The 15,252-nt window shown below is 27.2% G+C and overlaps 2 protein-coding genes across 3 annotated transcripts in view; both read right to left on the bottom strand.

Annotated features, from left to right (window-relative positions):
* Positions 1 to 2,510: 2,510 nt before the first annotated feature.
* LOC111682673 (paramyosin, long form) overlaps positions 2,511 to 15,252 on the bottom strand; it is a 36,068-nt gene continuing 23,326 nt past the window's right edge. For both annotated transcript variants that reach the window (XM_046953341.1, XM_046953342.1), the window contains 4 exons: positions 3,572 to 4,091; positions 3,395 to 3,490; positions 3,047 to 3,328; positions 2,511 to 2,971 (listed from right to left, as the gene is read on the bottom strand). In XM_046953341.1, coding sequence (XP_046809297.1) covers positions 2,777 to 2,971; positions 3,047 to 3,328; positions 3,395 to 3,490; positions 3,572 to 4,091 — 1,093 coding nt within the window. In that variant the 3' untranslated portion in view covers positions 2,511 to 2,776. The remainder of the gene's footprint in view (positions 2,972 to 3,046; positions 3,329 to 3,394; positions 3,491 to 3,571; positions 4,092 to 15,252) is intronic.
* Positions 8,897 to 10,263, bottom strand: LOC124420466 (paramyosin, long form-like). Its single transcript, XM_046953343.1, has 2 exons — positions 9,831 to 10,263; positions 8,897 to 9,013 (listed from the first exon to the last, which is right to left on the bottom strand). Exons 1-2 carry the CDS (start codon positions 9,951 to 9,953, stop codon positions 8,912 to 8,914), a joined length of 225 nt encoding a protein of 74 aa, XP_046809299.1. The 5' UTR covers positions 9,954 to 10,263; the 3' UTR covers positions 8,897 to 8,911.

The following is a 15,252-nucleotide window of genomic DNA, read 5'->3' as shown; positions in this document are numbered from 1 at the left end:
TTTCAAAATGGTGCTATAGTATAGTTGTTTCCTTTATGGTTAAGAGTTGGGTTCTATAAATCGACTTTCGAATAATCGAACAATTGACTTTTTAGAGATTTTATAAATAAAAGTCGGAAAAAGTCAAAAAGTCTGAAAGCATAGAAAAGTCGAAGAATAAGCAAAAGTCGAGAGAAAACAAAAAGTTGTAAAAAATAAAAAAATGTCGAAAAGTAGAAAAAAAGTCGGAAAAAGTCACAAATAGTAAAGAGTCAAAAATAGTCGTAAAATCGTTGAATGTTATTTATAGAATATTTATAAAAAAATAAAAAGTCGACACAGATCATAAAAACATTAAAAAAAAGAACTTTTTATCCTTTGATCCAGCTCGCCAAATACTGATCCCAGGACAAAATTTTTGAAAAAAGTCATAAACTCTAAAATAGTCAAAAAACTCAAAAAGTCGAAAAAAGTCAGAAAAAGTCGAAAATTCAATAAACGTTGGGAAAAGTCGAAAAAAGTAGATTTGTTTGACAAAACGTTAACCAACACTGAGTAAGAAGCTGTAAGTGTTGTTAGGTGTTATAATAAAAAATTCGTTAAAAATTTAAATAATTGTAGGTTTAATAATTTAAAATAGAACTAAACTAGAAATAATCTTCAACTGAACTAAAATTGAACTAGAACTGAATTAGAACTGAACTAGAACTGAACTAGAACTGAATTAGAACTGAACTAGAACTGAACTAGAACTGAACTAGAACTGAACTAGAACTGAACTAGAACTGAACTAGAACTGAACTAGAACTGAACTAGAACTGAACTAGAACTGAACTAGAACTGAACTAGAACTGAACTAGAACTGAATTAGAACTGAACTAGAACTAAAATGGAACTGAACTAGAACTGATCAAGAACTGAACTAGAACTGAACTAGAACTGAACTAGAACTGAACTAGAACTGAACTATAACTGAACTATAACTGAACTATAACTGAACTATAACTGAACTATAACTGAACTATAACTGAACTAGAACTGAACTAGAACTGAACTAGAACTGAACAAGAACTGAACTAGAACTGAACTAGAACTGAACTAGAACTGAACTAGAACTGAACTAGAACTGAACTAGAACTGAACTAGAACTGAACTAGAACTGAACTAGAACTGAACTAGAACTGAACTAGAACTGAACTAGAACTGAACTAGAACTGAACTAGAACTGAACTGGAACTGAACTAGAACTGAACTACAACTAAATTAGAACTAAACTAGAACTCAATTAGAATTGAAGAACAAATGATATAGAACAGAAATACAATTGAAGTAGAAGTTAGCTATATGTGAACAATTATCCAAAATGATTTTCCAAAAATAATTTTGAATTTCAAATATGTTTCCTCACATATTTGAACTACAACTAAATTAGAACTAAACTAGAACTCAATTAGAATTGAACAACAAATGATATAGAACAGAAATACAATTGAACTAGAATTTAACTATATGTGAACAATTATCCAAAATGATTTTCCAAAAATAATTTTGAATTTCAAATATGTTTCCTTATTTTGTCATTTTTAAATTTTACTCAAATAAATACTACTATATTTTCTTGTGCGAATGATGAATATTTCCTAATAAATATTAAGTAGACGCCATGGTCATACTCAATCTAAATACTTACTTCATACAAAGCAATGAATTTGAAATGAAGTTTTAAGTTTTTAATATTTTAATTTATAAATTGTATGTTACATGATTATGATTTATTATTATTTTATTAAAATGTTTTATGTTTTTATAAAATTAAAATTGATTCAATTAAAAAAATAATATGTATGATAGATATGAACATATGTTTTGTTTTTTTATTATTATTAAAAGCTAAAGCAAAAACAATATTACTAAGAGTAGAGGAAAGAAAGAAAGATAGGTTTAAAGAGATAGAAAATAAAGAGGGAAAAAGTTATATGTTGTGAAAATACAATGAACAATTAGTATAAATGAGAATAATGATGTTTTTTTATGCAAAATAAGAATTAATTAAATTATTTATTTTTAAAAAAGAAACTACACAATAATTATTGGTTTTATATAGACGCAAAGACGTAAATGATGATAAGGGCTTTTTTTGTTTTTTTTTGTATGACAAAAATAAAATTGTTATTTTTTTATTTTAATTATCTATTAATGTTTATTTAAAAAAAAAGAAACAAAATGCTTCAATAATTTTGAAACCCAAAAAAATTAAGCAAAAATGAAATTCTAAATTGTTTATATAAAAAAACCTTAATAATAAAACTAAAAACGATAATTTGGTTGGTGTTTTAAAACGCTTTTGGCGAATGCGTTTTCTTTGAAATTATTTTAAAAGAAACTGTTTTTATTTTATGTTATGGTAGTGGTTGTTGTTGTTGTTCTTGTTGTTTTCTTGAAATATTTTATTAAATGTAACAAAACTGTGTGTGATTTTTTTAGATGTTGTTGTAATTGATGTTTATTGTTTTTATTTTTTTTAATTAATATTATTATAATTCTTAAATTTAAAAATTTATTTGTTGTTCATTTTTTTTGGTAGGTTTTGGTTCATTAAAATTAAATTAAAATACAATTGTTCTCATTATCAGGACTTCGGTTGTTAGAAGTGTGAACTATATTTGTGTGATGAATGATGTTTTAGAAAAATATATCAGAAATAGTTCGGTAATAAAAACTTGATAAGAGTTTTTTTTAAAGAAGTGATAAAGCGATTCATCTCTTGTTTAAAGGTAAAAAATTAAATAAATTAGATTTATTCGGTGATCGTTCTTGTGGTTTCTTGAATGTAGACTTGGGAGCCGGGAACGGTGGAGGTGGTGACGAAAGTGCGGTGCTTGGCACGGATCATGTTCAAGTTGGTTTCAGCGCATTCGGCACGATCTTCAGCAGCTTCCAATTCACGTTGGAAACGGCGTACGCGGGTGACGGTGTGTTGAGACATGCCCTCCTGAGAAATTTTTAAAAGAACAAAACAGTTAGTTTACATTTACAATTACAGTGTCGACGTTGTTTGGTTACTTACTTGTTCAGCCAATTGACGCTTGAAGAGATTGACCTTGGCAGTGGATTTGTCCAAAGCTTCTTGCAACAAAATAATATTCTTTTGATCTTCTTCGCATTGTACCATGACTTCCTTGACGGTGCGTTCCTTCTTTCTCAAGATCTTGATGGTTTCGGCGTGTCTTCTCTTTTCTTCTTCCAATTCAAGTTCCAAATCACGAACACGGGCTTCCAATTTGCTGATGATACGTTTGCTACCAGCAACGGCATTCAATTCAACTTCTTCCAAGCGAATGGACAAGTTCTAAAACATAAATCAAAATCGTTTAGAATCCTCTAAATTAATTTCTCTTATATTTTTAAAAATTACCTTGACTTCGACTTCCAAGGACTTCTTGATGGTTTCCAATTTGACAATGCGTTCTTGTTCTTCATGGACTTGTTCAATGGTGTGTTTAAGTTCAACCTATGAAAATAAATTCCAAAATTTCATTAATCCTTAACTCTTTTACAATTATTCACCGCCCTCCCATTCAAAACTACTTACTTGAACCTTTTGGTAACGTTCGTCACTGATGCGCAATTCCTTGGTGACTTCTTCGTAATCGGCAGCAACAACAGACAATTCTTGTTCCAATTTCGATTTCATCGATACCAAGTTAATGTTGGTGGTGTGCAATTCATTGATGCGGGTCTGGGCTTCTTCGAATTGCAATTCAACGGTACGCTTAGCACGTTGAGCGCTGTCCAATTGAGAGCGTACTTCTTCCAATTCACCGTTCAAACCGGCCAAACGACGTTGAGCAACACCATATTGATCCAAGGTGGATTGCAATTGACGTTGAACGTCTTCGTAGTGGGCTTGCAATTCGGTCAATTGCAAGGATTGTTTCTTGATAACCTTTTGCAAATCAATGTTGGTCTTGTTGGCAACATCCAAGGACATTTCCAATTCGGTGATTTGGATTTGCAACTTCTTCTTAATGCGTTGGACTTCGGTCTTCAAGCGGGTTTCGGCTTCAATAACGCGAGCGTTCAATTGTTCGATTTCGATGGAAGTTTGTTTGCTATAGAAATGAGAGATACAGAGAGTAGATTAGTTGAGGTTTTATGGAAGAAGTTTGAGATTAGTTTAATTATTCTAAAGAAAATAAAAAGAAATTGACTTCATTTTTTTTGTAAATTTTACCTGAGATTTTGCAAGGATTTTAAACATTTTAAGTTTTTTTTTTAATAAAAATTCTAAAGAACGTTTATTTAAATTAGTACTAAAATAGAATTAGAACTGAGCAAGGACTGAACAAGAACTGAATTAGTACTGAACTAGAACTGAACTAGAACTGAACTAGAAATGAACTAGAACTGAACTAGAACTGAACTAGAATTGAACTAGAACTGAACTAGAACTAGAACTGAACTAGAACTGAACTAGAACTGAACTAGAACTGAACTAGAACTGAACTAGAACTGAACTAGAACTGAACTAGAACTGAACTAGAACTGAACTAGAACTGAACTAGAACTGAACTAGAACTGAACTAGAACTGAACTAGAACTGAAATAGAACTGAACTAGAACTGAAATAGAACTGAACTAGAACTGAACCATATTTTATATTTCAATCTCTTAATTACAGTTTATTTAGGAACTCAAAAGTAAAATCAAATGATCATAGGACTACTACATAGGATACTACTTCAAAAAAATCGATCATTATCTACAACTGTAAAGTCTTGTCAACAAAAAAGTTAATTTAAAAATAATTTTAAAATGTTTTGGGGTTTTTAGCAAAAAATTCTTTGGACTTTGTGCAATCATCTCAACTATGTAGATCAATCACTTGATCTTTTTCTTTTCTTTTACAAAATTAACAAAGTTGTTTTGTTATAAATAAATTTGTTACAAAGATCAAATCAAAGTGATTTTCAAATATTTACAAAATAAATTCTATGCTAAAGTCCGAACATCAAACATTTAAGAAAATTTGTAAAAAAAAAGAAATATTTAACACAATTACAAAGTAAAGTCAAGTCAAGTGACATGAACTTGTCACAATTTAACATAAATAAACGAATCAATCAATTGATCTTTGATTGTCAAAGCAAAAATATAATTAGCTAATGATTAACAGATAAAAGAAAGAGAGAAAAAATACAAATAAATTAAATTGTCAATTACAATTAACAATAACAACTAAACTAAAATGTTGAATGAGTCATGACATGAAACAAAAAAATGTTTAAATATTTCAAAACTATGTATGTCAACAATGACTAATTGCTGATCTTTATAAACTATTGTTTTGTTAAAATTTCTTGAAATTTAAATAAAAGAAAAATTTCTTTTTGGGACTTTTTCATAAAACACAAAGTATTTTGTTGAATTTAGTTGTTATTTTTGTACTTTAATTATCATTAAACTTTTTTTTGCTGCTAAAAGGTATTTGATATATTCAGGTTATAAGAATTTATAGCTAATTTTAGCCACAACCAAAAATGCTTGTACTAAATTTAATATCATGTACTAAAGAAAAATGTTGCTGCTTTATACTCTAAACTTTTTACTTAATACCACCTCTAGTACACATTTGCATAATATTTTGAAATTATTTAATTTTTTCAAAATACATTTTCTGTTTAACGTTGTTGTAGTTGTTGTGTGTTTTTTAAAAATTACTTAATCTGGTTATGCCAGCAGCAGCCACCACAAAACTTGGCAACAATTTTGAAAATTTTTTAAAATATAAAGCGAATTTATGGGAACATTTTTGTTATTTGTAGGAGTACACAACAAAAGTGCTGTTGTTAGTTTCTTCCTCATATATTTACGCAAAAATATCTATGTTGTCTGTCTGTCATATAAAAACGGATTTTTCTCATGATGTCTTTTCATACTTTTCGTTTTGGTATTTTTTGTTCGGATGATTTTAATAAAACAGATTATTTTACTTGAAAAACATTCAATTGTTTTCTATATTTTATGCTTTAAAAAAATATTTCGGTTCTTTTTGAAGGACATTATCAAAACAATGATTTCAATTATTTTCGTAACAAAAAGAACATTTTAAAACATATTTTAAATTCCTAAATTTCATTGAAACATTTTAGCATGCGCCTTAGAAATTTGATAGATTTTATTAATTTTATTTTGTTATTCAAAATTTATCATTGTCATACTGCTAGACTAGTTCATTATAACGCTCTATTAATTGTATTAATTAATTTTTTTTGTGTATTTCTTAATTTTACAACAGATGTTAATTTATTTTATTAAACATAAATGTCTGTATTTATATTTACATCCATTACTGTAAATTTAAATATTTTATTTTATTTTATTTTATTTAACAATATTCAATATAATATAACAATATAGGCCATAAGCGGTTACAAATTTCTACTTCAATATTCGATAAATCTTTATTGAATTTATATATTTTTTTCATTATTTCTTTTCAAAATTCTACTTTGAATGCTAGAATTAAACTAGTACTGTACTGAACCAAAACTGAACTGGAACTGAAATAGTACTGAACTAGAACTAAACTAAAACTAAACTAGTACTGAACTAGAACTGAACTAGAACTGAACAAGAACTGAACTAGAACTGAACTAGAACTGAACTAGAACTGAACTAGAACTGAACTAGAACTGAACTAGAACTGAACTAGAACTGAACTAGAACTGAACTAGAACTTAACTACAACTGAACTACAACTGAACTTGAGCTGAACTAGAACTTAAAACATAAAGTAGAACGGAAATGTTTAAGGAACCTGAATATCAATGGAATTGAATTAAATATTAAATATAATTAAAATAGAATTGTATTGGAACTTAACTAGAATTTGAACTAATAAGAAATAAGAAGAATAATATACTACATATTAACATATTATTTAAAATGACATCTGTCATATTATTTCTGCTACATATTCCAATAATTTATATTTAATTTTAATAAATTGACATTAATAAACAATTGTTCAACAAGATATATAATTTTACCGAATATTTTGTAAAATTACAAGTATTTTTTCGTGTTTCTTGTTTAAAAATATGCCATATTTATAAACAAATAACAAACTATAAAAAAACATTAGATAAAAAACATTTGTTTATAATTATGAATTAGTTATTTGCAATGACCATGTATGTTTATTTCTAATTCTAATAGAATTTCTACAATGTAAAAATAAAATTTTGAAAAAATGAGTCTACAAGTAAAACATTTACAACACACGTATGTAGTATGTATGAATATGTTTTATATTCCTAAGCATAAAATTATTTTTAAAAATAAACCAAAAAGAACCCAAATTTTAAATAAAAAGACGCCATGTTTATTGGTTTCTTTCGTAAATTTTTCTTCATGTGAAATGAAACTTATATTGAATTTAATTAAAAACATTAACAACTGTAGTATATTTTGTTCATTTAAATTAAAAAGAAAAAAATATAATAAAAAATGAAATCGTTTACAAAAATTTTGTAAATGTTTTTAGTTTTGTCTGCACTGTGGGTGTGGGATGGCAATTTAGAAAGGAGGAGGTAAATTAGAGGAATTTTTTTAATAGGAAATGAAAATGGCAAGTGTTTGTTATATTTTGTTTTATTTAAAAGAAAATTGGCTATTAGTGTCAAAATTACCCACGCTGAAGTTTGATCATAGTTTTGGTATTGAGGGAATAGTGGTTTTATTGGGATGATTTAATAAATATAAAAAAATTATGATTTCCATTAGTTTTCTAATTATGATTTGGAAACTAGTTTAAAATAGGTTTGAGATTTAATATGAATTGATTTAAATAGGTTTTAAATAAATTTTAAACGATTGTCATTACGTTACGTAAGAAATCTATAACAATTTTTTAACTCTGAAACTAAACATAAATTGAAGTAGAACTGAACTAGAACTGAACTAGAACTGAACTAGAACTGAACTAGAACTGAACTAGAACTGAACTAGAACTGAACTAGAACTGAACTAGAACTGAACTAGAACTGAACTAGAACTGAACTAGAACTGAACTAGAACTGAACTAGAACTGAACTAGAACTGAACTAGAACTGAACTAGAACTGAACTAGAACTGAACTAGAACTGAACTAGAACTGTACTAGAACTGAACTAGAAGTAAATTGGAAAAGATATTGTATCATAGTTAGAGTTTAGGCATCTTAGTTAAAAGTAAGAGTTTTCTTGAAGCTCCCAACGTTTAATGGAAACTTCGTTTCCAATTTTATAGTAATCCATATAAAGTAGAATATATGTTTGGATACGAAACGGTGATTATATTTTTTATCGTGTGATCGTATTGTTTGGTTTTATAGTATGTATAATAAACTTACTATATGTATAGGTATACATTTTTTCATGGGCGTGGGTGTTTTTTTAATTAAATTTTTTATATATATTTTTTTTTAATATTGTTGTGAAAGAAGATTTAGATTTTTGGAAATTTCTAGAAGAATATATTAGAATCAGATTTGTTTACGAGGATTTTTTATGGTGATTTGCTCTGGACTTAACATATCGAGATTACTAAGATAGTTGGACAAATTTTGAACTAAGAAGTTCATTAGTTTGGCGAAACTTTTAAGAATAAAGTTTTCAAATCTTAACTATTTTATAATTTTAATGTTGGTACTGAAATATCAAGATGGCGAAAGATAAATATGAACTATTTGACATGAAATAGAAGACGTTTTATATTTTTTAATAAGGAGTTTATCCTTAAAACAGGATTTATAAAGTTATTGATATGTTTACTTAACACTATAGGCCATTTTATAACTAAAAAAATTTTCTGTAAAAATAATAGCTGTGTTCTTGATAAAATCCTATCATATCCTTTTTAAGACAAATTTTCTTTAGTTTTTTTTTTGTTAATAATAATTAAGTAATTTCCTTAAAATTTTGTTAAAACTTACCCTTTGACGCAATTCACGTTCAACTTCAAGATCATCTTGGAGTAAACGGATTTTATCCTGGAAAAACAAATATAATTACTGGAGTTATTAAAACTAAAATTTTGTTTTTAAATTTAAAAAAAAAAGTTTATATAAAAAACACTTTAATTGAAAATTTTTTAAAATTTTTCATAAAAACAATTTCGAAATGATTACATAATAATTCCATTTAGAAAAAAATATATATTTTTCATCATCATTTATGAATATTTTTGGTTCATTATATGTACATATACATATGTATGTATATTATATGTATTTAAACACTCTCTCACACACACACACACACACACTTTTTGGTCTATATGTAAGCAAATGTATTGCTGTGAATTTGTATGTGTGTGTGTATGTGTGATTGTAGTAGTGTCTGTATGCATATATTTAATTTCAAAACTTTTGCACTCATTTCATAATATTTTTTCTGTCTTGCTGGTTTGATTTGGTTGGTGGCATTTTTTTCATTTTCATTTTGGTCGATTTTAAACGTTGGCATTTTCATTTTATTGTTAGTTTTTCATTATATTTTTCTTAGTTTTTTTTCTTTGGGTTTAAATTTAATTAATTTTTCTTGCTGTTTTTTTTATTTTTACAAAAAGTTGCGTTTTTTTCGAATTTCGATTTTGTTTTTTTGAAAATTTTCAATTTAGTTTTTCTTTACTCTAGCACTTGTTTTAAAACACTTTTTTTGAGGGAATATTTTATTTTTTTTTCATTATTTTGTTTTTACTTTAGTTTCTCTCTAGGAAGTAGTTTTTTTAGATTTTTTTATTTTTGCATTTTAGTTTTTTTTTTGTAAGTTTTATGCCCGTTTTTGTTTGATTTAAGGTCTTCTTACCTCAAGACGGGAAAGGGCGCTCAAATCGGCAGTGTATTCGATGTTGATATCAGCGGCACCTGGTCCAGTGGAGGTGGCTCTATAAGAGTATTTAGATGAACGTACAGCTTGTGATGAAGACATTTTGTTTGTTTTTTTTTATTTATTTATTTAATTATATTAATTTAATATTTTTTTTAAATGATAATTTTTGTGAAAAATAGTTCACTTCGTTAAAAAATTTTCTTTTGAAAAAATTATTCCAAAATAATTTTTTTTTTAATTTAATTGCTTCCTTTTCACACGCAACAGAAAAAGTCAAAAAAAGTAGTTGTCACCGAGTCACCGAATAATTCGTAATAAACGTCGGAGTAAGGCTGGTGATCTACTGAACAAGAGATCCCGGTGTCGTTCGAATAAAGAGTATTTCGTTGTATTGTCGTTATGACCAATGTTTTCGTCTATTTCTACCCAAAATATTTTTTTTTTGTTTTTTTTTTTCGTTTGTGCTTTTGCTTTTGATTTTCCTTTCAAAAAAAACACAAATTTTCTTAAATTTTTCTTTAAATTTACGAAACACACACTCTTTTGTGGAGTATTTCTTTGTGTATTAGTATTTTGAGTGTGTTTCTTATTGTAGTTGTTGTTGTTAATTTTTCTTCTAATTCTAATGGATATTTTCACGCTTTTTCCTTCTCACACTTGGCGCATTTTCTTTAATATATTCTTTGTGTTAATTGCCGTTTATTTATTTGCTTTTTCATTTAAAAACCAAAAAAAAACTTTCAAAATTCTTTTGATTTCATTTTTTTTCAGTTTCTTTTGGATTTTGAGTTTGAGCTACTTTTTTCTTTGAGTGTTTTTACCTGTAATTAACCGTGTAGCCAAAAAAAAAACTTTGTGTACGTGCGTGAAAAATTCAAATATTTTTTGTGAAAAAAAATCAAATTCTAATTTTTCTTTGAACTTTTGGAAATAGATTTTTTTGCTCTAGCAATCTTTATGTTTACTTAAAACTGTTTCTTTGTTTTTAATAATTCTTATAGAAAATTTTGATTTCATTCGTTAAAAAATATCATGTCTTGTTGTTTTTGATTGATGATTTTAAAAGTTGTTTGATAAACAAATATTTATGCACTTCTGTTTACAATAAGTGTATGCGTTGCACTTATGGATTTTAGTGAATAATTTTATATAAAAACATTTTAAATTTCTTAATTTTAAAGCAAATTTTAAAATTTACTTTAGAATAGCAAACCTTTCTTAAAAAAACTTCTACTATCGACTAGAGTTAGAACCACAAAGTAATTCCTTTTTCGACACACGCTATCATTTTATTGGCTACAAGTTCTATTCAAAAAAAATGTATTAATGTTATTGTTAGCGACCACGCATTACCAAGTAATGTATGAAATAACTACATTACCTACCTACTTTATTTGAAAACGGATAAATTCTCAATGACTAATTTTTATTACTAAAAACAAAAGAACTTACGTATCAACTTCTTTTTTAACCAAAGAAAGTAAGTACTTCTTTACCGTGTTAAAATAATGACTTAAAATGCTAATGAAGAAGTAGTGAAAGGAGGTTTAAGTGGCATTTTAAGCTCATTACTTTTCAATGTAAGTTTTTCCTGGGTATGTTATCTATGTTGCTAAACATTTGTTCAATTCACAATCGGTGTTGTGTGGTTATATCGTAGTATATTGTAACTTTTTTATTATTGATTTGTTTTTGTTGGAAAAAATTTTATATGAAAAAATTTTATGGCATACAATGCTACAACGATTATTAGCATTTTAAGCTCATTACTTTTCAATGTAAGTTTATCCTGGGTATGTAATCTATGTTGCCAAACATTTGTTCAATTCACAATCGGTGTTGTACGGTTGTATCGTAGTATATTGTAAATTTTTTATTATTGATTTGTTTTTGTTTTAAAAAATTTTATATGAAAAATTTTTATGGCATACAATGCTACAACGATACGACATCGTATTGTCGAAATGATAACGATGAGTTGTGGAAATGACAACAATACACAGTTGTAGCGACAACGATGCATTATCAAAATGATTATCTAAATGTCAACAGACTTGATTACTTTTGACAACAGATTGTATCAATTTCATTATTCTCTTCGCTGTTTTCCCTCTGAGTTATATAAAAAATAAGATTTAAAAATTACCGGTTGAATAAAAAATATGTTTTATATATTTTCATTCCATCATCATATATATTAGATATGATTTTTAGTACCAATTGTATGACGAAAAAGTACCAACAACTTCCCTTTTAAAAAATTGTATTCAGTCATTATGATACGAGTTTAATTTTGAGTTTCTAGGTTCATTATAATAAAAAGTATTCACTAAGTATCAGTTGAAGTATATAAAATACCAAATATTCCAGTTATATAGATTTTCATTTCATTAAGAGACTATATGACTGATTATATGTTTCTAAGTTTAAAATTACAGAAATAAACAAAGAGTAGCAGTTGAAGAACGATAAAGTTCCAAAAATTCCTTCCTAAAGTTCTCCATTTACTCAGGACTTGAATGTTTAATTTTGTGTTTCTAGGTTCAATAATAGAAAAGAGATTTACTACAAGAGGGCTTATAGGGGAGTAAAGGTAAATATGGGCCTATCCTTATAAATTTTGGTAGAGGAATTCACGTCCACCTTAATGTTATTTATGTAGATTTTAATCATTTTATTAGAAATTATAAGTGAATTTTGACCTTTAAGACATTTTCTGAAAGGGAGCTTGTATGGGGGCTAGGGTCAAATGAGGCCTGATCACTATAAAAATTAGTAGTGTCATTTATCGTTTTATAAAACTAAGTTTTGCAGATTTTTGTTGACATAATAGAACATTTAACGTAATTATGAGCCTAAGAGTAAGATTCGGGTGGTATGGTTGTATGGGGGCTAGGCGAAATAGTGGACCGATTTCAACCATTTTCAATAGCGTTCGTCCTTGAACCAAGTGAGGAGTATGTGCTATCAAATTATCTTGAAAATTACGCACAAGGTTTACATGGACACACACAGACAGACAGACGGACGGACAGACGGACATAGCTAAATCGACTCTTTAAGGTGGGTCTAGAACCAATATTTTTGGGTATTACAAACATCAGCACAAACGCATAATATCCTCCCCACTATAGTGGTGTAGGGTGTAATCAAGATGGTGAAACGTAAGAAAAAAGAAGGTTTTGCTTTAAGCAGAGTGTTACTAGGGTTCTATAAATCGTCTATCAAATAATCGACTATTTGTCGAAGTCGAAAATTTGAAGTCGACTATTTTGTTCCAAAAGAGTCGCTAACTCCACTATCGTCTGTGATTAAAGTCGATTTTATAAATAGGTCGGAAAAAAGTCGAATATAGTCAATAAATCGAACGAAATCAAAAAATCGGAAAAAGTCTAAAATAGTCAAAAAGTCGTGAAAAGTCGGAAAAAGTCGAAAATTCTAAAAAATTTCGAAAAAAATCGAAATATATATAAAGACAAAAAGTCGACTTTGTAAATAAAAGTCGGAAATAGTCGGAAAAAAGGAGAAAATAGTCGAAAAGTCGTGAAAAGTCGAAAATTCTAAATATAAGTAGGAAAATGTCGACTATTTTTAAAATACGAAAAGTCAGAAAGTCGAAAGTAGTTAAAAAGTTGGAAAAAAGTCGAAAAGTCGGAAAAAGTCGAATATAGTCAAAAAGTCGAAAATAGTTGAAGAGTCGTAAAAAGTCGAAAAGTAGAAAAAAATCGGAAAACGACGAAGATAATCAAAAAGGTCGGAAAAAATCAAAAAAATCGAAATTTGGAAAAAATCAAAAAGTCGACTTTTAATTAAATGAAAAACGTCGAAAAGTCGACTCGACGATAGGAATCTAAGTGTTACCTCGTCCAATTAGTATTTGTTTCAATCGATTTTTTCTGAAATACGCTTTTCACTTCAGAAGAGGGTAAACGAAATTAATTTTATTCATAAATGGACTCAGTTCTTTTGGTATGTAATCCATATTTTGCTAGAACACTTGTTCTGATATGCCCTATATGGGTTGATAAGGGTTATACTTTCGTTTAGAAGGTTTTGTAATCTTTGATTTCATATAACTTCCGTATTATGAATAAATCCCCATAATAACCCCTACAGAAAAGAGTCAATAACTTAGTTGAGCCGATAGAGAGGGATTTTCTTAAACACAAACGATTGTATTTCATGCTGTACCAGGGTTAGGGATCTCATGAGCTAAGCCGAAGTATCCCACAACTTCCAGACCAACTAAGACCAAAATGTCAACAAATCAGTTCCAAAACAATAGTGTAACGATCATTATGATTTATTTCTGCTCAGTATTTTGACATCGGATTTTTATACAAAGTTGTCGGAAAATAAATATTTCATCATAGATATTAAATCAATATAAATGATCACTATGAAATCATGCAAAAATTCAATTCCATTGAATCACATTCAATATTCTTTATTTTTCACACAAATATTTCATTGAAGACAATAAATACCCCTCAACCGAAACATGTCCAAAAAACATATTGACCATATTTTTTTTTTATAAAATTATTTTCATCTGCCATTTCTTTGTTGTTGGTCTACAATTTCAGACATTTGTCTAGAAATAAGCAAACAAATAAATAAAAATAAAATAGAAAAATAATATTATATCTTATTGTATTTTTTCAGTTTATTTCCAACATAATTATTTATGGGTCTACAATGAAAAATTATAATTTTCTAAGTTTTTTTTTTTTCGTAAATTATTTTTTTTTAAATGGATCGTTTGCTGATCCATACAAGTGTATCGGTACGTTTGTTTGTTAGTTTCAAGACGTGTGTTTTATTTTAACTTCAAAACACATTTTGCCATTTTTCAAAATCCTTGACAATGTGAAAAAAATAAAATTTTTACTAAAAACAAACAGATTAAAATTAGAAAAAAAACATGTTACAACATCTTTTAAACATTTCACGTTGAAACAATGTTTTAAATAACCAAATTGTTTTTATTTTTTTTTATTTCTGTTGTTGTACACATTTTATAAATAAAATAAATTTTCTACAAAATTAACAATAATGTTTAGTGAAAATTATCGTTAATATTTTAGCAAGAAGTCAAATTAAATACATTTTAAATAAATTATAAAATAACCCAGTGATAAATAAATAAATGATTTTTAAAGAAATTATTTTAAAAATTTCTATAGAAAAGTTTGTGATTCAAACTTTTCTTTATAGAAAAGTTTGTGATTCAAACTTTTCTTTATAGAAAAGTTTGTGATTCAAACTTTTCTTTATAGAAAAGTTTGTAATTCAAACTTTTCTTTATAGAAAAGTTTGTGATTCAAACTTTTCTTTATAGAAAAGTTTGTGATTCAAACTTTTCTTTATAGAAAAGTTTGTGATTCAAACTTTTCTT

This window comes from Lucilia cuprina, chromosome 5 (genome assembly GCF_022045245.1).
Source record: "Lucilia cuprina isolate Lc7/37 chromosome 5, ASM2204524v1, whole genome shotgun sequence".
Lineage (NCBI taxonomy): Eukaryota > Metazoa > Arthropoda > Insecta > Diptera > Calliphoridae > Lucilia > Lucilia cuprina.
The sequence above is the reverse complement of the archived record's forward strand: the minus strand, read 5'-3'. Positions and strand labels throughout refer to the sequence as shown.